This window comes from Microcaecilia unicolor, chromosome 9, assembly GCF_901765095.1.
Source record: "Microcaecilia unicolor chromosome 9, aMicUni1.1, whole genome shotgun sequence".
In the NCBI taxonomy this organism is placed as follows: domain Eukaryota; kingdom Metazoa; phylum Chordata; class Amphibia; order Gymnophiona; family Siphonopidae; genus Microcaecilia; species Microcaecilia unicolor.
This window is the reverse complement of record NC_044039.1, coordinates 217,842,799-217,865,942: the sequence shown is the minus strand read 5'-3', so window position 1 is coordinate 217,865,942 and position 23,144 is coordinate 217,842,799. Positions and strand designations below refer to the sequence as shown.

At 47.3% G+C, this 23,144-nt stretch overlaps 1 protein-coding gene across 2 annotated transcripts; it reads right to left on the bottom strand.

Moving 5' to 3' along the window:
• Window positions 1-1,724: 1,724 nt before the first annotated feature.
• Window positions 1,725-21,419, bottom strand: LOC115477444 (60S ribosomal protein L27). Of its 2 annotated transcripts, none has more exons than XM_030214322.1 (5): window positions 21,323-21,419; window positions 19,922-20,004; window positions 15,428-15,597; window positions 5,502-5,612; window positions 1,725-1,820 (listed from the first exon to the last, which is right to left on the bottom strand). In XM_030214322.1, exons 2-5 carry the CDS (start codon window positions 20,000-20,002, stop codon window positions 1,772-1,774), a joined length of 411 nt encoding a protein of 136 aa, XP_030070182.1. In that variant the 5' UTR covers window positions 20,003-20,004; window positions 21,323-21,419; the 3' UTR covers window positions 1,725-1,771. The 2 variants fall into 2 exon arrangements, with proteins under 2 accessions (XP_030070182.1, XP_030070183.1); XM_030214323.1 differs by lacking the exon at window positions 21,323-21,419 and adding an exon at window positions 21,158-21,251.
• Window positions 21,420-23,144: the final 1,725 nt, after the last annotated feature.

Genomic DNA, 23,144 nt, shown 5'->3' with positions numbered 1-23,144 from the left:
CATCTTCCTTTCCAACAGTCTCCTGCTCCAAACCCAGCAAACCTTGCTCTGTCTCCCTGGCATATTCCCATAGTGCATGCAGAACGTTACACTCTGGATTTATGGTCTCAGGAAACAGCAGAAAGCTACGTGAACACATTCTGTCGAAGCAACAGACAACACCTTTCTATTTAATGCAATTGCATAGCTTGTTGGTCTTATTTCTGTATTTGTAACATCATTTAAGACAGGGTGTAGCAAAGCCCCGAGACCAGTTTGCTAGAGTAACTAACATTTCCCCCAGCACCTGGGATTTTTTGTGCCCTGTTTTATGGCAGCTGCTGGAGCAGAACTTCTCTCTCCACTGCATGCCTCTGTGAGCGTGGGCTGAAGGAACTCCTGCAAGACTTTTAACCCCAAGACCAAACATGAGAGTTTCTGCGCCACTCAGTTCAAACTCAAGAAAGAGCCATGTGGTGCAAAGAAGAGAAGATCCTCTTCTGGCAAGAAACATGATGGCAAGGTAAGGACCAGCAGCTATTTCTGGGATAAGCAGCATAAAATATACTGAACTTTTTCGGGATCTTGCCAGGTTATTTGTGACCTGGATTGGCCACTGTTGGAAACAGGATGCTGGGCTTGATGGACCTTTGGTCTGTCCCAGTACGGCAACACTTATGTACTTGGGATTCTGCATGGAATGTTGCTACACTTTGCAATTCTGCATGGAATCTTGTTATTCTTCAGAATTCTAGAATCTTGCTACTCTTTGGGGTTCTACATGGAATGTTGCTACTATTTGGGATTCTGCATGGAATCTTGTTACTCTCTAGGATTCCAGAATCTTGCTGTTCTTTGGGGTTCTACATAGAATGTTGCTACTATTTGGGATTCTGCATGGAATCTTGTTACTCTTTAGGATTCCAGAATCTTGCTGTTCTTTGGGGTTCTACATTGAATGTTGCTACACTTTCAAATTCTGCATGGAATCTTATTATTCTTTAGAATTCTAGAATCTTGGTACTCTTTGGGGTTCTGCCAGGTACTTGTGACCTGGATTGGCCACTGTTGGAAACAGGATGCTGGGCCTGATGGACCTTTGGTCTGTCCCAGTGTGGCAATACTTATGTAGCTATGAGGAGTTGCTGGCTGGTGGACTGGCTTGCTTGGGAGTAAATGCTAGCTGGGCTTACGGAGGCCAACTGATTTCTGGATAGATTCAGCTAGGGTCATTGATTTTAAGTGAGGAGGGAGATGGTAGGATAAGGGAGGCAGACTGATGGAGGAGACCCCCCCCCCCCCAGGATAAATGAAAGACTAGGTAACACCACAACTGTATGGGGGGGAGGGGCAGCTGCTCATTGTGTATTTGTGTCAGTAGCATACAGGGTTCCATAAAGAGCCTGATTTACTAAGTTTCTTTTCCTTTTACGCACAGAATGGGAAACAACTTTAGCGTTTCAGGCCCTAAAGGAATTGCAATAGTCCAAAGAAAATTTCCTCCCATTCTGCAGCAGGGATATGTGGAACTCTCAGCCAAAGAAAATTTGTGAAGGAACGATTCAAGACACTGGCATAACTGAACCATCCTCTTCTATGCCATCTTTCAAGGGCAAACAAAGATTAAAATAAATAATTCCCATATCAAAAACCATCAGAGTGACCTGACAGAAGCAGACCAACTCACACAATTCCAATATATAGAAGTATAATACTTTTTTAAACACACACGAGGAGTAGAAGACTGGGGTTTTAATAACCTTTTATTATGGACAAGGGTTCTGTTGCACATTTAGAATCGCAGTTTCTGGAAGAACCACTTATTCTTGCCAGTCTTGTATCTGGAAAACAAACATTGAAGACATATAAATTAATCTGGCCAACACAAACCATTCCCTGAGAGAGTTATATTTTATTTTACCTTTTGGGTGTGTTTTAACGCTGTTATTGTGGACTGCTCTGATTTAGTTTTGAGAAGAGCAGGGTAACAAAAATTATGAAAGCATCTGATTTTCTCAAAGTTCTCTCATCCACATGCTGCCTGAACATCATTATACCGAAAATTTATTTTGCTTTCATTCACAAGGGATAGGTACCCCTGGGCTATTTCCCTCAAATGCTACACTGAAGAACTGTAGCCATGCGCTTCTGAGCAACTGTCGGCCTTCCCCCTGTTTCGAGCAGCTTTTAAACTAGAAACTGGGGGAAGGCTGACAATCGCTCAAAAGCGCATGGTTCGGGATAAGGTATCTTTCAAAGATATCACCAAAACAGGGAAGATAAGGGTATCCCGATAGTGAGGTTGCAAAAGAGACAGTAGAAGATCAGGTGTCCTTAAATAAAAATCAGACAAAAGATTACAAATTAATACTGTCAAGTGCTAAGCATGATGTAAATAGGAACAACAAACATACTTTGAAATGTCTATATGCGAATGCCAGGAGCCTAAGAAATAAGATGGGAGAGTTAGAATATATTGCACTAAATGAAAAATTAGATATAATAGGCATCAATGAGACCTGGTGGAAGGAGGCTAAACAGTGGGACACTGTCATACCGGGATACAAATTATATCGTAGTGACAGGGTGGATTGAATTGGTGGAAGGGGAGCATTGTATATTAACGAGAGCCTTGAGTCAAATAGATTGTAAATTCTACAGGAAACAAAACACTTCTTGGAATCACTGTCAATTGAAATTCCATGCGTAAAGGGGAAAAGGATAGTGATAGGAGTGTACTACCGTCCACCTGGCCAGGATGGACAGATGCACAAATGTTAAAGGAAATTAGGGAAGCAAACAAACTGGGCAACACAATAATAATGGGTGATCTCAATTACCCCGATATTGACTGGGTAAATGTAACATCGGGGCACGCTAGGGAGGTAAAATTCCTTGACGAAATCAAGGACAGCTTTATGGAGCAGCTGGTACAGGAACCGACGAGAGAAGGAAAAATTCTAAACCTGGTCCTTAGTGGAGCGCATGATCTGGTGCGGGAGGTAATGGTGCTGGGGCCGCTTGACAACAGTGTTCATAATATGATCAAATGTGATATTAGCTTTGAAGTAAGTATACACAGGAAATCCAATACGTTAGCGTTTAACTTTAAAAAAGGAGACTATGATAAAATGAGAAGAACGGTGAAAAAAAAAAAAAAAAACTTAGAGAAGCGGCTTCAAGGGTCAAAAATTTACATCAGGTGTGGATGCTCTTCAAAAACACCATCCTGGAAGCCTAGGTCAAATATATTCCACATATTAAAAAAAAAAAAAAGAGGACGAAGACCAAACGACTGCCGGCATGGTTAAAAAGTGAGGTGAAGGAAGCTATTAGAGCTAAAAGAAAATCCTTCAGAAAATGGAAGAAGGAACCGACTGAAAATAATAAGAAACAGCATAAGGAATGTCAAGTCAAATGCAAAACGCTGATAAAGAAGGCAAAGAGGGACTATGAAAAAAAGATTGCGTTGGAGGCAAACACACATTTAGGTATATTAAAAGGAAACCAGCAAAAGAATCAGTTGGACCGCTAGATGACCGAGGAGTAAAAGGGGTGATCAGGGAAGACAAAGCCATAGTGAAGAGATTAAATGAATTCTTTGCTTCGGTCTTCACTGAGGATTTGGGAGAGATACAGGTACCAGAAATGGTATTCAAAGCTGACAAGTTGGAGAAACTGAATGAAATCTCTACAGATGCAATGAGGCAATTTGACAAATTGAAGAGTAGCAAATCTCCTGGACCGGATTATATTCATCCCAGAGTACTGACAGAACTGAAAAATGAACTTACTAACTACTGTTAGTAATATATAATTTATCCTTAAAATTGAGCGTGGTTCCGGAAGATTGGAGGGTGGCCAATGTAACGCTGAGTTTTAAAAAAAGTTCCACAGGAGATCCGGGAAATTATAGACCAGTGAGTCTTACATCGGTGCAGGGTAAAATGGTAGAGACTATTATAAAGAACAAAATTACAGAGCATATTCAAAAGTATGGATTAATGAGACAAAGCCAACATGGATTTAGTGAAGGGAAATCTTGCTTCACCAATCTATTACATTTTTTTGAAGGGGAGAACAAACATGTGGATAAAGCTGAGCCGGTTGATATTGTGTATCTGGATTTTCAGAAGGCGTTTGACAAAGTACCTCATGAAAGACTCCATAGGAAATGGGAGAGTCATGGGATAGGAGGTAGTGTCCTATTGTGGATTAAAAACTGGTTAAAAGATAGAAAACAGAGAGAGTAGGGTTAAATGGTCTGTATTCTCAACGGAGAAGGGTAGTTAGTGGGGTTCCCCAGGGGTTTGTGCTGGGGCCGCTAAGAAAGCAAATAGAATGTTAGGTATTATTCGGAAAGGAATGGAAAACAAAAATGAGGATGTTATAATGCCTTTGTATCGCTCCATGGTGCGACCGCACCTTGAATATTGTGTTCAATTCTGGTTGCCCAATCTAAAAAAAGATATAGTGGAATTAGAAAAGGTGCAGGGCAACGAAAATGATAAAGGGGATGAGACGACTTCCCTATGAGGAAAGGCTAAAGCGGCTAGGGCTCTTCAGCTTAGAGAAAAGGCGGCTGAGGGGAGATGTGATAGAGGTCTATAAAATAATGAGTGGTGTTGAATGGGTAGATGTGAAGCATCTGTTTACGTTTTCCAAAAATACTAGGACTAGGGGACATGCCATGAAGCTACAAAGTAGTAAATTTAAAACGAATCAGAGAAAAATTTTCTTCACTCAATGTGTAGTTCAACTCTGGAACTCGTTGCTAGAAAATGTGATAAAGGTGGTTAGCTTAGCAGAGTTTAAAAAGGGGTTGGACAGCTTCCTAAAGTAAAACGTCCATAGACCATTATTAAATTGGACTTGGGGAAAAGGTGGGATAAGCAGCATAAAATGTTTTGTACCTTTTTGGGGATCTTGCCAGGTATTTGTGACCTGGATTGGCCACTGTTGGAAATGGGATTGTGGGCTTGATGGAACTTTGGTCTGTCCCAGTGTGGCAATACTTATGTACAACACTTGTCAGCATGTCAACAGCATATATCTTCCACACCTCATGTCCCGACTACCAGCAATACAGGACACCAGACTGCAATTTCTCCAAGATGGGAAACAATGTATATATTCATAGGTTGATTGAGGTCACCATTACCCTAAAGCAATGCTTCTCAAAATAGAAGAGCAGCCTAACCTTTACAGCAGTGTGAAGGTTACTTAACCCTTCATTGCCTCAGATACAGGTTTATATTGTAAACTCTTTGGGGACAGGGAAATAGCTACTGCTGAAAAAGGTAAGAGCAAAGAAACAGAGTCAAGTCTCAGTTCAAACTGGAGAGCGTTTAAGTGCTGCAACTCAATGGCTGGGTGAGTAGCAGCAATAGAAGCATCTCTGAAAAGTAGTGGGGCCCACTTTTGCAGTCAGGCCTATATATAGATGGGTATGTGAAAGAGAAACCAGGTAGCACTATAAGCCCCCCTTCCTTAAGCAAAGTACAAACACAGTCAGTGCTCACCTTTCCTCAAATTTCACTTTGGCTTCACGCCTAGCTTTGCGTTTCAGAGCGGGGTCTCTAAATACATCCTTGTTGACAATGGCTTTGTCCAGAGGAATATCAACAGAGTATCTAATAAGGAAAGAAACAAAATATTGCTGTACAGAACTAGTATAAAGTGCCTCATCTCAATGTTCACTGAAGTCCTTCTAATGAAACAGAGTAAGAGAGAAGGGATGTCTACAGCTAGCAGAATTTGTAATTCTTAAGATAATGTACATAAAAGTTCCTAAACACACGTTTGTCCGTGTGAGTGTTTAGCAGCTGAAGATGTAAAGCTGGGCTTATGTCAAAGGAAACCTGCAGTAATAACCTCCCCAGCTTTACAACCAGAACTATATGCTATTTCAAAGGGTGGTATGGTAAAATTATGTATAATCATACCTGATAATTTTCTTTCCATTAATCATAGCTGATCAATCCATAGACTGGTGGGTTGTGTCCATCTACCAGCAGGTGGAGATAGAGAGCAAACTTTTGCCTCCCTATATGTGGTCATGTGCTGCCGGAAACTCCTCAGTATGTCGATATCAAAGCTCCATCCGCAGGACTCAGCACTTAGAGAATTACACCCACGAAGGGACACTCTGCCCAGCTCACCACCGCCGAAACGGGAGAGGGGAATTAACCCAGCTCATCCCCACACAAGTGGGGGAGGGGAATCCGTCCAGCTCATCCCCGCGGAGCGGGGGAGGGACACCACACCCGCCGATGCGGGGGGATCTGGCTTATCCTGCAACCGCAACCGCGGGAGGAGCTGACTGACCCTAACACCGCCGAAGCGGGAGGGGTACAAAGCTGCCCTACAGCCGCACGAAGCGGGAGGGAGTGCCGGCAGAATTTATGTCTCAATCCAGCCCCGTAAAACGGGGGGGAGAGGAATGCAGCAGCTCACTGTAACACAAACTCGTCTCAACTCTTGAAGAATCCAAGTGAAAAAACTTGAACACGAAGTCTTTCTGAAGTAACTGAAGACTAAACTTGAACCTGAAATGCAACCAGAATAAAAACAGTACAGATATCTGGGAGGGGCTATGGATTGATCAGCTATGATTAATGGAAAGAAAATTATCAGGTATGATTATACATAATTTTACCTTCCATATCATCAAGCTGATCAATCCATAGACTGGTGGGATGTACCGAAGCAGTACTCACCCAGGGCGGGACATTGAAATCCCTGACCTCAACACTGAAACTCCAAACCGGGCCTCCGCCCGTGCAGCCACCGTCAAACGGTAATGCTTGGAGAATGTATGAGCCGAAGCCCAAGTTGCCGCCTTGCATATCTCTTCCAAGGAGACGGATCCGGCCTCTGCCATCGAGGCCGCCTGAGCTCTCGTGGAGTGAGCCTTCAGCTGGATAGGCGGCACCTTCCTTGCGGCCACATAAGCCGCTGCAATGGCTTCCTTGACCCATCTTGCCACTGTAGGCTTAGCAGCCTGCAGACCCTTACGAGGACCTGCAAACAGGACAAACAGATGATCCGATTTCCGGAAATCATTGGTCACTTCCAAGTATCTGATGATGACTCGCCTCACATCCAGAAATCTAAGAGCAGAGTACTCCTCTGGGTAGTCCTCCCTACGAAAGGAAGGGAGACAGAGCTGCTGATTCACATGGAAGCGAGAAACAATCTTGGGCAGAAAGGAAGGCACTGTGCGAATAGTCACTTCTGCCTCAGTGAACTGCAGAAAAGGCTCTCGACATGAGAGCGCCTGGAGCTCGGAAACTCTTCTGGCTGAAGTGATAGCCACCAAAAAGACTGCTTTCCACGTCAGGTCTTTCAGAGATGCCCTTGACAAGGGTTCAAAAGGCGGCTTCTGCAATGCTCTTAGCACCAGGTTGAGATTCCACGCAGGCACCACTGAGTGCAGAGGAGGGCGCAGGTGATTAACTCCCTTGAGAAAGCGCACCACATCTGGCTGCGAAGCCAGGGAAGCACCCTTCAGGCGGCCCCTGAAGCAAGCCAGAGCCGCTACCTGGACTTTAAGGGAACTGAGCGACAGGCCTTTCTCCAGACCTTCTTGCAGGAACGCCAACACTGAAGAAATTGGAGCAGTGAAGGGAGAAAGTGAGCCTGCTTCACACCACGCTGCAAAGATACGCCAAACCCTGGCGTAAGCAGTAGAAGTAGAGCGCTTCCTCGCTCTTAGCATAGTGGCGATGACCTTGTCTGAGAAGCCCTTCTTCCTCAGACGCTGCCGCTCAATAGCCAGGCCGTAAGACCAAAGGGGGAGGGATCCTCCATCACCACGGGACCCTGATGTAACAGGCCCTGCTCCACTGACAGCCGCAGAGGATCGTCGACTGAGAGCCTGATCAAGTCCGCATACCAGGGACGTCTGGGCCAATCCGGACCCACCCGGATTACCCTGCCGGGATGCTTTGCCACCCGGTCTAGCACCCTGCCCAACATGGGCCAGGGCGGGAACACATAGAGGAGCTCTTGTGTCGGCCACTGTTGGAGAAGAGCATCTACTCCCAGGGATCGAGGGTCCCGTCCTCTGCTGAAAAAGCGCGGCACTTGGCAATTGGCCGATGACGCCATCAGAACTAGGCTCGGCTGGCCCCAGCGCTTCGTGATGTCCAAGAACGCCGGAGCAGACAGTTGCCAGTCTCTGGGCTCCAAGGTATGGCGACTGAGAAAGACCGCCTTGACATTCATGACTCCGGCAATGTGGGCCGCTGAAAGCTGCTCCAGGTTCGCTTCCGCCCACTGGCAAAGATTCATAGCCTCCTTGGCTAGAGGGGCGCTCTTGGTACCTCCCTGGCGGTTGACATAGACCACAGCCGTGGCATTGTCTGACAGGACCCGTACAGGCTTCAACACCAGTACCGGGATGAACTCCAAAAGCGCCAACCGAATGGCTCTGAGTTCCAGGAGGTTGATAGACCACTTTGCCTCTGCAGGAGACCAGAGCCCCTGCGCTGTCCTTCCCAAGTAGTGGGCTCTCCAGCCCGACAAAGAGGCGTCCGTCGTGACGACAATCCACTCTGGGGTCACCAGAGGCATTCCCGCAGACAACTTGTCTGTCTGCATCCACCAGCTCAGCGCCTTGCGCACTGCTGGGTCCAAGGGAAGGCGCACAGCATAATCCTCCGACATCGGAGTCCAGCGCCGCAGCAAAGATTGTTGAAGTGGTCTCATATGAGCCCTGGCCCAGGGCACTACTTCCATCATGGCCGTCATAGAGCCCAACAGCTGCACATAGTCCCAATCCCGAGGAGGAGAGGCTACTAGGAACTGGTCCACTTGAGCCTGAAGTTTGACAATTCGATTGTCTGGCAGGAACACTCTGCCCACTTGGGTGTCGAATCGAACTCCCAGGTACTCCAGGGACTGAGTCGGGCGCAGCTGGCTCTTCTCCCAGTTGATGATCCATCCCAGGGAGCTCAAAAGAGCAACTACCCGGTTCACAGCTTGCCGCACTCTGCATAAGAGGGGGCTCGGATCAACCAGTCGTCCAGATAAGGATGGACTTGTACCCCTTCCTTTCGTAGGAAGGCCGCGATGACCACCATTACTTTGGAAAAGGTCCGCGGAGCAGTAGCCAACCCGAATGGGAGGGCTCTGAACTGGAAGTGTCGTCCCAGGACTGCAAAACGCAGAAAGCGTTGAAGAGGAGGCCAGATGGGAATATGCAGGTACGCTTCCTTGATGCCCAAGGATGCCAGGAACTCTCCTGCCTTCACTGCCGCTATAACAGAGCGGAGAGTCTCCATGCGAAAGTGCCGCACTTTCAAGGCCCGATTGACCCCTTGAGGTCGAGGATAGGCCGGACAGAACCTCCTTTCTTTGGTACCACAAAGTAAATGGAGTAACGTCCCTTGCCAAGCTGACTTTCTGGCACCGGAACGACCGCGCCCAGGCGGATCAGATTGTCCAAGGTCTGCTGCACTGCCACAGCTTTGACCGGAGACTTGCAGGGAGAGAGTACGAACCTGCTTTTAAGGGTCGGCAGAACTCTAGCTTGTAGCCGTCTCTGATGACTTCCAGCACCCACGCGTCTGAAGTTATTGTGGTCCACTCGCCCAGAAACGAGGACAGCCGTCCTCCAATCTGCACTGGGGCGTAGATCAAGGCCCCGTCATCGGGTACGAGACCCTGGGGGAGGACCGGAGGGAGCACCTCCGGGACGGCGGTCTCTACGAAAAGAATGCTGCTTGGGGGAGAAATTCCTCTTGAAGGAAGAAGGGGCAGAGGAGCCCGCTTGCCCGGGCGGTACCGACGGGCTTCCTGCAACCGTCCTCTGAAGGTACCGGGACGAGTACTAGCCCGAGCCCTGACCTCTGGTAATTTCTTGCCCTTAGACGTGCCGAGATCGGTCACGATTTTGTCCAGCTCGACCCCAAAGAGCAGCTTGCCTTTAAAAGGCAATCTAGCCAGGCGGGATTTAGAGGCGTGGTCAGCAGACCAACGTTTCAGCCAAAGCCACCGCCACGCAGAGACTGTCTGAGCCATGCCTTTAGCTGAGGCTCTCAAGACATCATACAGCAAGTCTGCCAAATAGGCTAAGCCCGATTCCAGGGCCGGCCAATCAGCCCTCAAGGAATGATCCGAGGGGGAAGCCCGCTGCACCATAGTCAGGCACGCCCTGTCCACATAGGGACCGCAAACCGAGGCCTGCAAACTTAAAGCAGTCGCCTCAAAGGACGACCTTAAGGCCGCCTCCAATCTTCTGTCTTGGGCGTCCTTTAGGGCCGTGCCACCTTCCACCGGCGAAGCCGTTTTCTTAGTCACCGCAGTGATTAAAGAATCCACGGTAGGCCACAGATAGGCCTCACGTTCACTTTCAGGCAAAGGATAGAGGCGGGACATAGCCCTAGCCACTTTGAGGCTCGCTTCCGGGACATCCCATTGAGCCGAAATTAAGGTGTGCATGGCATCATGCACGTGGAAGGTTCTAGGCGGGCGCTTCGTCCCCAGCATAATGGCAGAGCCAACAGGGGCTGAGGGAGAGACGTCCTCTGGAGAGGAAATCTTCAAAGTGTCCATGGCCTGTAACAACAGGTTGGGCAAATCCTCTGGGCTAAAAAGCCGCGCTGCAGAGGGGTCATCCGCTCCATCCGAGCGGGGATCTATCTCCTCCAAGGAATCCGCAAAGGACCGTTGGGAGACCTCAGACACGCTGCCCTCATCTACATCGGAGGAGACAAAGTCCTCCAAGGCCTGGGAATCAACCCGAGGGCGTTACCTCTGGGAACCTCAACCTCTTTACCAGACGAGGGAGCAGGGGCAGCGTTTTGCATGAGGAAAGCCTGATGCAGCAGCAAAACAAACTCGGGGGAGAAACCTCCCAGACTGTGCACTTCCGCAGCCTGGGCAACAGCCCTAGACGCACCCTCAACCGGCGCTCGCAAGAGCGGGGGAGAGACATGCTGCGCATCCAAAATGGCGTCCGGCGCGACACTCCGCGAAGGAGCCGCGCGGGAAGAACGGCGCTTAACTTAGCCGCTTTGTGCCGTCGCCCAAATTAAGGGCGTTCATGGCATTAATGTCTCCAACCTCAAGGGCGGCCCACGAAGAAGCCGTCCGAGCCGCGTGGCCGGCCAAGATGGCGGAGGCGAGGATCGGGGGATGGGCGTTTATGGCGGGAAAAACCGCCACGCCGGAGGAAGGACTGGGACATTCATCGGTCACTAAACTGTCACCCATCAAGGGCGAATCAGGCTGTAAAACCCCCGCATCCCCTCTAGAAGCGCTCCAGCGATCCGGGGAGCGACCCTTTGCGCCCTCGCCCTCCGACGCCATATGCCACGAGGAGAAGAATCGGGGAACCCCCTGCCCGCTATAAAAAGGTAAAATTACCTGCTTGCCGCTCCGAGCTGTAACGAACTGGTGTCCCAGTGAGTAGCTGCAATGAACGTTTAAATAAACGTCAAAATAAACGCCTTTAAGGACGTTTAAAATTTTTTTTTTTTTTTAACGGAGCCAGCGGGAGGGGGGAGAAAAGGAGGGACCTGGCACCACCAGGTTTGCACTTGCTCAAAAGAGCCCTCAACCCCAGGCCTCAACAAAACCTAAGGATTAGGCTTGGAGGCCTAGCCAGAGCTGCTGCTGTGTGTGACCACCACCTGCTGAGATAGAGAACATACTGAGGAGTTTCCGGCAGCACATGACCACATATAGGGAGGCAAAAGTTTGCTCTCTATCTCCACCTGCTGGTAGATGGACACAACCCACCAGTCTATGGATTGATCAGCTTGATGATATGGAAATTACATTTTAAATAAACCATAACTAGAGCAACTATTGGAAGGAGCCTCTCTCATCCTGTTTCATGACAACACATACTGCTATACTTCCAGAGAAATTCATACCTGAAGACTTTTACAAGGGAAAATTAGGTTCTTACCTTGATAACTTTCTTTCCTTTAGTCACAGCAAATGAATCCATTAACTGATGGGTTGTATCTGCCTACCAGCAGGTGGAGATAGAAAACACTGAAAGCACATGGTGTGCCTGGACGTCCAACCCCCTCTGCCTTCAGTATATGAAATTTCCAAAGCAGAGTGAATAAAAAAGGCAATACAACATAAACTTTCCTCACAGAGAACAAACACCCCAGTACCGGGGCAATAACCAAACAAAGGAGCAGCGTTATCAACCTCCTGCAATAAAAATAGCATGTAGAAACTGATAGCTTGTCTTGAAGTACTCCTGATGAGGCACAATGTCTGTATGCAACATCTGTACAAAAACTAAAGTCAGTCAGGGAGGGATCATGGATTCATCTGCTGTGACTAAAGGAAAGAAAATTATCAAGGTAAGAACATAATTTTCCCTTCCTTGTCATCAACAGCAGATGAATCCATTAACTGATGGGATGTATCAAAGCACTCCCTAAGTAGGGTGGGAACAGGCAACTCTGTGAGCAAGCACTTGCGCTCCAAAATGCGCATCCTGCCGCACTGCCACATCCAGCCTGTAATGCCGCACGAAAGAGAGCTAAGAAGCCCAGGTAGCAGCACGACAGATCTCCTGAAGAGAAAAAACACTCGTTTGAGCCCACAAAGAGGACATTGCCCTCGTAGAGTGCGCTTTAAACGCTTCAGGCAGCGACCGCCCTGAAAGCAGATAAGCCGAAAAAATGAGTTTCTTAAGCCATCGGGCTATAGTGGCCTTAGACACCGGAAACCCCCGTCGGGGACCTGCAAACAGAACAAATAAATGATCAGAATTCCTAAACTCATTTGACATCTACAGATACTGCCACAGAGCCCTGCGGACATCCAAAAGGCGCAATTGCCCAAAAGGAGTCCAGAAACTCCTCCTTAGAGAAGGAAGGAAGAAAGATGGGCTGGTTGAGGTGAAAAGCTGAAACCACCTTAGGTAGAAAAGAAGGCACCGTACGAACAGTTACCCCAGATTCCGAGAACTGCAGAAAAGGATGCCGACAGGAAAGAGCCTGAAGCTCAGACACTCTTCTAGCCAACATCATTGCCACTAAAAAAAACTGTCTTGAGAGTCACATCCTTCTCAGAAGCCCGTTTAAGAGGCTCAAACGGAGATCGCTGGAGTGCCTTCAACACGAGCCCCAGGTTCTAAGCCGGACGAGGCGACCGCAAAGGAGGATGGAGACAAAGCGCCCCGCTGAGAAAACGGAGAATATCCGGATGAGCAACAAGGGACAATCCGGAGACTTTCCCCCGGAAGCAGGCCAATGCTGCCACTTGAACTTGAAGGGAATAATAGGCAAGGCCCTTTTGTAGCCCGTCCTGCAAAAAGTCCTGCAAGAGCGAGACTGTCGCCAGAGTCGGCGAGATAGACTTTGGCGTACACCACGCTTCAAAAGTGCGCCAGATCCGAGCATAAGTCGCAGAGGTAGACTGCTTGCGAGCCTGCAAGAGCGTGGCATTAACCTTATTAGAATAGCCCTTGTCCCTAAATTGCGCCCTCTGAAGAGCCAGGCCGTAAGACCAAAGCAGCAAGGATCTTCCATAGTCACCGGACCCTGAACTAACAGGTTCGGAACCTGAGGCAAAGGAAGAGGCGCGTCCACCAGCATCCGCCGGAGATCCACGTACCACGGACGCCTTGGCCAATCCGGGGCGATGAGAATCACCAATCCTCGGTGCAGACGAATCCGAAGTAGAACTCGCCCTATCAAGGGCCAAGGAGGGAACATATACAGGAGGCCCGAGGGCCAAGGCTGAGCCAGAGCATCCAACCCCACCAAGCGAGGATCTCTCCTTCTGCTAAAAAAAGGAGGGACTTTGGCATTAACGCTTGATACCATAAGAGCCAAGCCTGGAGTCCCCCATTTGGCACAATTCAAAAGAAAAACTTCGCCTGCCAGTTCCCATTCGCTGGGTCGATCAGATGTCTGCTGAGGAAATCGGCTTGCACGTTACTCTGACCGGCTATGTGGGTGGCGCTTGGCCCAGTCGCAGATCTGAGGCGCCTCCGCAGCCAGGGCCCTGCACTGAGTGCCGCCCTAGCGACTGATGTAGGCCACTGCTGTCGTGTTGTCCGACAGAACTCGGACAGGAAGACCCTTCGGCGTGCTATGGAAAGCCAGAAGAGCCTGAAATATCGCTCTCAGTTACAAGCGATTGATGGACCATCCCGCTTCCGCGGAGGACCACAGACCCTGAGCATAGTGTCCCCGGTAATGAGCTCCCCAGCCCGAAAGGCTGGCATCCATTATCACCAGACACCAAAAAGGAAGAGCCAGTGGCATCCCCTGCCGCAGCCTGCTGTCGGAAAGCCACCAATCCATACTGCGCTGGCCCGCAGGAACCCACCATACTCTGTGTTGGTATTCCTGGGAAATCGGAGACCATTGCTAAAGCAGAGCAAGCTGCAGTGGTCTCATGTGAGCTCTCACCCAGGGAACCACCTCTATGGTGGCCGTCATCAATCCCATGAGCTGAACAAAGTCCCAAGCTCGAGGGCGAGGCATCCGCAGGAGCAGGCGGACCTGATTCTGAAGCTTGAGCCGCCTGCTGTCAAGAAGAAAAGCGAACCCTGAAGCCGTGCTGAACCGGACCCCCAAATACTTGAGAGAGGGGGTCAGGTGACTTTTGAGCATATTGACTACCCAGCTCAGGAGAAAGCCTCTCTCTGTTTTGTTTTTTTACTTTGAGGAATGTTAGAGGCAGGCAGCCACAGAGGAACTCCGGGAGGAAGGGGGAATGGGGTAAGGAAGGGACAGGGAAAACCAAGTATGCCTTTAAAGTGGGCACCACCAACCACAACAGCCCCTGCTCTACTGGCAAAGCACAGGAGCCACCCCAGGCAGAAATTCAGGAGCTGAGAAGCGACGTCCACACCTACTGGCAGATAGAGATATACTGAAGGCAGAGGGGCTTGGACGTCCAGGAACACCATGTGCTTTCAGTGTTCTCTATCTCCACCTGCTGGTCGGCGGATACAACCCATCAGTTAATGGATTCATCTGCTGTTGATGACAAGGAATTACTAACTTGCCATTTAAAATGCTTTCTTTCAACATGATAGTGGCAGAGAGAAAAATCAAAGTACATCTCTTAAAATGTCACAGTCAAAGTACATGGGGCACAGTCCATCTTTAGATCAAGTCTTCTGACTGAAGTATGGACACATTACAGTGAACATAACGTCTGTGAAGCTTTAAAGTGCTCCTTGCCCTACAAGTGTGGATCTGAGTAATAGTAAACAGTGCTATTGCTGACAAGTCCAAAGCAGCTATACTGTTAAACTCATCCTCTGTGGAGCTTTGAACCATGGCTGGATGTACACTGGACCTCCTTATGTGAATAAAAAATTAGTGACCTACTAATGAAGCTCACGATTAAATCTGTGGAGCATGCTGAACGTCCACTCATGTTAGGAATGACTAACACACCTTTAGTTACCCATCGGTAGCCTCTGGCTCCAACAACTCCCAGCCTTTCTCACCTGGTTGGCATCAAATGATTGTAGTTAAAAACTTTCACGAATGCCTTGATCTTGGACCGCTTAGCAATCTTTTTCTTGCCCATTGTTGAAGTCACTTTGCGTGGGTACCGATCAATGCCAGCAACCAGAGCATGGCTGTAGGGTCTGTCTGAGGTGCCGTCATCTACGTTCTAAAACAACCAAACAGGGGGAGAGATTAATGCACTTCATGGAGCTGAAAGAAAACAACTTATGGATACATAGGTAAAATATCCTTTATCCCAGCAATCAGAATGGGAAGAAATTATAGAGCAACAACAAAAAGAAACTTACAGGTCCTTTTATTAAGCTGCGGTATAAAAATAGCCTTAGTGCGCCCTTATGTGGGTTTTCCCCCACACACTAAGACCATATTTACCGCAGCAGTAAAATGGCCGTGCGCCACTGTTACCATTAGCACACAGCCATTAAAATTAGCACGTGAGCACTCACCGACACCTATTGTGTAGGCAGTAAGGGCTCACGTGCTAATCAGTTAGCGCATGGTAATGTGGGTGCGCTGATTAGCGTAGAAACGCCCACTCTACGTTCTGAGACAACCTCACTGTGAAAAATTTTAAAATATTTTTAGCGCACATTTGTACTTGCAGATCACAAAATTACTGCAGAACTACTAATCATTTCTATAGTGCTACTTAGACATACGCAACGCTGTACACATTATATGCAGGTACTTTCTCTGTCCATAGAGGGTTCACAATCTAAGTTTGGTACCTGGGGCAATGGAGGGTTAAGTGACTTGTCCAAGCATTAGGAATTGAACCCAGGTCACAAAGCCTGCTATACTAACCATTAGGTCGCTCCTCCACTCCTGCGGTAAGCCATTTTAAGCTGTGGTAAATGTGTGTTGGCGCTTACCACAGCTTAGTAAGAGGACTCCTTACAAACTTTAGCAGTATAATTTCACAATTGTTCCCGTCTCTTTAAATCTAGCTGAAGTACAGAATATATCTTGATGAGTTCATACCTCACTTCCTTACAAATTAGCACACGGGACATCGCAACCTCTCCACTGTGGTGGAGGGGTTGTAACATGAAAGGGAACTGCCCTAAAATTCAAGATTATTAGGCCAAAACGCAAAGCTCTAGTCACGATATTTCTGGGGAACTTACTTCCCCTCAACATGATATTTTTGTTTTGGGGAAAAAAGTATGAAGGACCATTTTTCAAAGAACGAACTCATTTCAGGTGGCAGGTGTTTCTCTAGTGCCCATCCATCCAACCTGTTGGCCCACCCAAAAATTGCCTTCTGGCTACGCCACTGGGAAGTACTTTTAATTAGAGCAATTTAGATTGTTAGTGCAATCGTGATTGCTCTCAAAACTGAATTATTGCAATCTTAAGGCTCCTTTTATAAAGTGATACTACCAGTTAAAAGCGCTGAATGCGAGGAAGCCCATGGGAATTGAATGGGCTTCTTCTCATTCAGTGCACACTGATCAGTAGTTCCACTTCGTTAAAGGAGCCCTTAGTTATATGGGTTTATCTAAACAAGTTTTACAAAAACTGCAAAGTACACAAAATACTGCAGTTCGGTTAATGTTTTCTCTAAATAAATTTCATAGGACCTTTCAGTATTATGTTAACCTCCATTATCTGCCTACTGAGGCGAGAATCCTGTTTAAATTTGCTTGTATTTTATATAGAGTATTTAATGGTGACTATCCAGGATATATGCTTTCACATTTTCAATAGGAATAGGAGATTGTATAATAATTCAGTGAAAGGGGGGAAAAAAGACAACTTCATGAAAATCTCTTAGCTTTTCAGGCTCCAAAAGTTTGAAATGAAATTGCCTTATGTCTTGAATACTCAACTTCTTATCTTTTAGGAAAAATGTAAAGACTTTTCTATTTAAAAGATATTTTCAATGCTAATTTTACTGTGTGATGTTTTTGTCTTCTGTTTAGAGATAGATATATTTTTTCCTTTGTTCATGAGTGTAATTACAAAGTGATTACGTAAGTACATAAGTAATACCACACTGGGAAAGACCAAGGGTCTACCGAGCCCAGCATCCTGTCCACAACAGCGGCCAATCCAGGCCAAGGGCACCTGGCAAGCTTCCCAAACGTACAAACATTCTATACAATCAAGCCATTGTGACATCACTAATGAGGTTGGCTCTTATTGGTGGAATGAGCCACTATGACATCACAATAGGTTAAATCACTGCTCTATGTAATAAAAGTGAGCCACGTAGAGGACATAAGTACATAAGTAATGCCGCACTGGGAAAAGACCAAGGGTCCATCGAGCCTAGCATCCTGTCCACGACAGCGGCCAATCCAGGCCAAGGACACCTGGCAAGCTTCCCAAACGTACAAACATTCTATACATGTTATTCCTGGAATTATCTTGGTTTCTTTTTTTGATTGTAAACTTTTTTGAACCTTGCGGTACCAGCAGTACATAAATGTTAATAATAATTGTATTTATTTATTTATTTCCCACTGCAGCTCCTTGTGACTCTGGACAAGTCACTTAAGCTTCCATTGCCCCAGGTACAAAATAAGTACCTGTATATAATATGTAAACCGCTTTGATTGTAACCACAGAAAGGCGGTATATCAAATCCTATCCCCCTTCCCTAAAGGATGGATAATCTCCCAATCCAACATCTCTCCCTTTTTCAACCTTTCAAGTCTCTCCTCATACGTCTTGTAACGTAAGGGATTTGCGTTACAAGACGTATGAGGAGAGACTTGATGACCTGAACATGTATACTCTGGAAGAAAGGAGAAACAGGGGTGATATGATACAGATGTTCAAATATTTGAAAAGTATTAATCTGCAAACGAACCTTTTCCGGAGATGCGAAGGAGGTAGAACGAGAGGACATGAGATAAGATTGAAGGGGGGCAGACTCAAGAAAAACGTCAGGAAGTACTTTTTCAAGGAGAGTAGTGGATGCTTGGAATGCCCTCCCACGGGAGGTGGTGGAAATGAAAACGGTAACAGAATTCAAGCACACGTGGGATAAACATAAAGGAATCCTGTTCAGAAGGAATGGATCCTAAGGAGCTTAGCCGAGATTGGGTGAGAGCCGGTGGCTAGTGCTAGGCAGACTTATATGGTCTGTGCCAGAGCCGGTGATGGGAGGCGGGACTGGTGGTTGGGAGGCGGGGACTTATACGTTCTGTCCCAGAGCCGGTGGTTGGGAGGCGGGGATAGTGCTGGGCAGACTTACACGGTCTGTGCCCTGAAAAGGACAGGTACAAATCAAGGTAAGGTATACACAAAAAGTAGCACATATGAGTTTATCTTGTTGGGCAGACTGGATGGACCGTGCAGGTCTTTTTCTGCCGTCATCTACTATGTTACTATAAAGTTATAAACAGGATGGAGTTGGTCTAGAGGGCGGCTACAAAATTGGTCAGTGGTCTCTGCCATGAAGAGTATGGGGACAGACTTACTGACCTCAAAATGTATACTCTGGAAGAAAGGCAAGAGAGAGGGGATAAGATAGAGACTTTTAAATACCTCTGTGGCATTAATGTACAGGAGGTAAACTTTTTCAAATGAAGGAAAACTCTGGAATGAGAGGGCATAGGATGAAGTTAAGAGGTTATAGGCTCAGGAGTAATCTAAGGAAATACTTTTCCAAAGAAAGGGTGGTGGACATCTGGAATTGCCTCCCGGTAGAGGTGGTGGAGACCAGGATTGTGTCTGAATTTAAGAAAGCATGGGATAGGCACGTGGGATCTCTTAGGGAAAAGAGGAAGATAGTGGTTGCTGAGGATTGGCAGACTGGATAGGCCCTTATTCTAACGTCATGTTTCTATGTAACTTTGTAAGTCTATGAAAATACACCTCTTTATGTTGCTCAACAAACGTTGATAATTTGTTCTTTACTTTGAAAAGATTTAATAAAGATATTTTAAAAAGGTACTTATTTATTATCCCAGCAATCTGTTCAATGTGGCTAACAATACAGTTAATCAAGGCCAAAGTATACAAAAAGTGAATGCAACCACATCATACAATTAAAAAAAACACTATAATGGCTGGATCAGATAATAAAACAGAGAGGTAAGAGTGATCAGATCAGCCTTAGCAGGAAGATCAGAGAACACTTTCAGAAATTTGCTAGAGGAAGGTCTTTAGCATTTTTCAAAATGTCATGTAATCACATTGACCACGGACAAATTTAGATAAGAGTTCCAACATTTAGCGCCCTGATAAGCAAATCCCACTTCAAAAACTGATTTATATGCAATTGCTCGGAAAGTGTAACTGTAAATAACTCCTAGCCCCTAGAACAGCATTACGGAGTGTAAGGTCAACAAGAGGTTGCATATAGTCATGGGACACAGCAAACAATATCTAGTAGATAAGAACACAGAGTTTGAAAGTGACCCAAGTTTTAACAGGGAGTCAATGCAGCTTAGATAACAACAGCATAAATGGTCACATAATCAATGCACTGGTTAATAACAAAAGTATAGCAGTACCTTTACAATGACAGCCTTGCGCCCAGAATAGCGTCCAGCGAGGACTAAGACAACCTTCCCTGGTTTCATAAATTTACCCATGTCTGTAAACAAAAGATTAGGTTTCATTTCAGTTCTCTTTCGTCACATCACCATAATGAGCTCACACTGTAGATTCAAAGTTCCCACAATTTAAACAAAATATTCATGCGTTTTTCCAAACATCTTCCTATTGTCTCACATGTATATCCTGGAGGAGAGAACAGACAAGGGAGATACAGAGATAATCTCTTCCAATTATAGAAGCAGCACCACCACTGAAAGCCTAGTGATTCCCTAGCCTGGTCCTGGAGGCACCCCAGACAGTCAGGTTTTCAGGATACCCACAATGAATATCCATGAGAGAGATTTGCATGCATGCAAATCTGTCCCATGAATGCAATGTAAGAGGCCTTAAGCCATTGTCTAGGGCCCAGTGGTTCCCAAACCTGGTCCTGAAGGCACCACAGCCAGTCAGGTTTGGGAACCACTGGGCCCTAGACAATGTCTTAAGGCCACCTACATTAGGTACTTATATTATTATTATGCGACAGGTATTGCATTGCTTTATTCTTATCTTATATGGTGTTAACTTCCACAGAATTTTGCTCGTTACAGGTAGTCCTCAGAAGCTTAGCTGAAATTGGGTGGCATAGCCGGTGGTGGGAGGCGGGGCTGGTAGTTGGGGACAGTGCTGGGCAGACTTATAGGGTCTGTGCCAGAGCCGATGGTGGGAAGTAGGGCTAGGGGTTGGGAGGAGGGGATAGTGCTGGGCAGACTTGTACGGTCTATGCCCTGAAAACGACAGATAAAAATCAAGGTAAGGTATACACAAAAAGTAGCACATATGAGTTTATCTTGTTGGGCAGACTGGATGGACCGTGCAGGTCTTTTTCTGCCGTCATCTACTATGTTACTAACCAGGAGACCAGGGGTTCAATTTTTGGTCGTGTTCATAAGTGTTAGAACACCAACGGCCTACTTTTGCAAGCAGATTTTACTAGCAGGGTTCAACTCTTATTGCACATCCCAAAGTTTCTTGTGACCTGGGGTACAGTTAAATATCCAGGGGACCCACTTAAACTATAAAGTGCTCTGGGCCAGAGACTTCTTGAACTGCTCCTTAATGTGCTGCACGACATTATATAAACGTAAGAACAAAAGTATTAGTGTTATAAATATGAAGAGCAGAAAAGCGAGTCAGAACGGCCTACATAACCTCGAAGCATCCACCCTTGTCTCCTAAAGCCTCTGAGCCCTGGATATTACTCCTATTATGGAGTGCTTAGTCCGTGCGACCAAGGGCCCCCGCTAATTACCGGTTCCAGCCCCTTCCTGTACAGGATGGCACCCGATTAGAAAAACATCCTCCCCGCTACTCACCCACAAACGTGCGCTGGCTGCCCTAGACTTAAAAAAAAAAAAAAAAAAAAGGAAGCCTCTATAGATCGTGAGTACGTCACTACCGCTTCCGGGGTACTCTTGACACCCTCCGCTAAGGTTCCTGCTGGGAGGCGGGGCTGAAGCGGCGAGCTCGGGGAGGGGGCGTGGTCTCCGTCGGCAGCTGCGAATAAGCTTTCGGCCGCCTTGGAAGCAGCGGCGCGTTTTGTTTTTACAGTTTGAGGGGGGGGGGGGGGGGGGGCTGAAGCGGCGACTCCGGCTATGAAGGGCTGAGTTGGAAGTGACAGAGCTGGTGAGGCCGGAAATGGGGGTTTAGACGGCATTTTGGCAGCCGCGTTGGGAGAGGCAGCATCGGGGCGGTGTTTTTAGGGAGGCGGTCCACTGCGCTCCGGCAGCAGCAGCAGCGTGGGACATCAGCTCAACTAGCTGTTTGTCGGCGGGGCGGAGCCAGGGCGAAGAGTGAAGTCTGGGGCTCTGATTGGCCCTGCGTCTGACGTCAGACGCACGTTTTTGACGCAGGGCCCAGGAATCTCTTATACTTAAAGGGAACCGGCTCTTTTAAGCTGCAGAGCCGGTTCAGAAGACAGGAAACGCCCGGAATTGGATGGGGAAAGTGTTCCGGTGCTCTCTCCCAGAGGGTTTTTTTTTTTAATTTTTTTTATTAAACTGCCCGGTCATGGAGGGGTGGGGTGATCACTGAGAGACCCACCCCACAATAACCAGGACCCTGCAACCAGTCACAGGATCTGAACAGACCACCCGAACCCTCTTCCACTCGCTCGTTACCTCTCGTCTTGACTATTGCAACCTTCTTCTCACTGGCCTCCCGCTTAGCCATCTATCCCCCCTTCAATCTGTCCAAAATTCCGCCGCACGTCTTATCTACTGCGTGAACCGATACTCCCATATCACCCCTCTCCTCAAGTCGCTTCACTGGCTCCCAATCCGCTACCGTATACAGTTCAAGCTTCTCCTATTGACCTTCAAGTGCACTCAATCTGCAGCCCCCCATTACCTCTCTACCCTCCTCTCCCCATATGTTCCCACCCGTAACCTCCGCTCTCAGGACAAATCACTCCTTTCTGTACCCTTCTCCACCACCGCTAACTCCAGACTCCGCCCCTTCTGCCTCGCATCACCTTATGCCTGGAACAGACTTCCTGAGCCCATACGCCATGCGCCCTCCCTGCCCATCTTCAAGTCCATCTCTTCTCCCTTGCTTTTGGCGCCTAACCACCTTCCCCACTCATGATACCTACACTGACTACATAGTTTGTAACCTTTAGATCGTAAGCTCTTTTGAGCAGGGACGGTCCTTCCCCATGTTAAACTTGTACAGCGCTGCGTAACCCTGGCAGCGCTATAGAAATGCTAAGTAGTAGTAGTAGAATTGGTGTGTAGAAGAGCCTGAGCTCTTTCATTAGGAGACAGTGGAAAAGGTACTGGTACTCAGTACCCCCAAGTAACCCCTCAAAAAGCCCTGATTTCAAGTAAGAAGATTGGCTTTTAAGCGTTAGGATTTCTTTTGAAAATTTGCTTCTGTGGGCATAGGCTAAAATCACCCCCGTGTGCTACAGACCAAGTGAGCTTTCCCAGTCCCCCTCCTCCTACTTAACAAGTTTGAACAAAAAAGGAATGAGGCTAGGTCAGTGATGGCGAACCTTTCAGAGACCAGTGCTCAAACAGCAACCCAAAATCTAATTATTTATCGCAGGTGCCGGTACTCATTATGGGAGGGGTCACCACATATGACTCCACCCCTATGATAGCCACACCTCTTACACTGGCCATGGCGACATCATTG

Bases quoted from the DNA above. Each gene is read 5' to 3' on its own strand.
- LOC115477444 (XM_030214322.1), bottom strand. From the start codon at position 20,002: ATGGGTAAATTTATGAAACCAGGGAAGGTTGTCTTAGTCCTCGCTGGA. The intron at 15,598-19,921 runs GTACTGCTATAC...TGGTTGTTTTAG, and splicing joins GCAAGGCTGTCATTGTAAAG to AACGTAGATGACGGCACCTC. The intron at 5,613-15,427 runs GTGAGAAAGGCT...TTTCCTTATTAG, and splicing joins AATCATTTGATGCCAACCAG to ATACTCTGTTGATATTCCTC.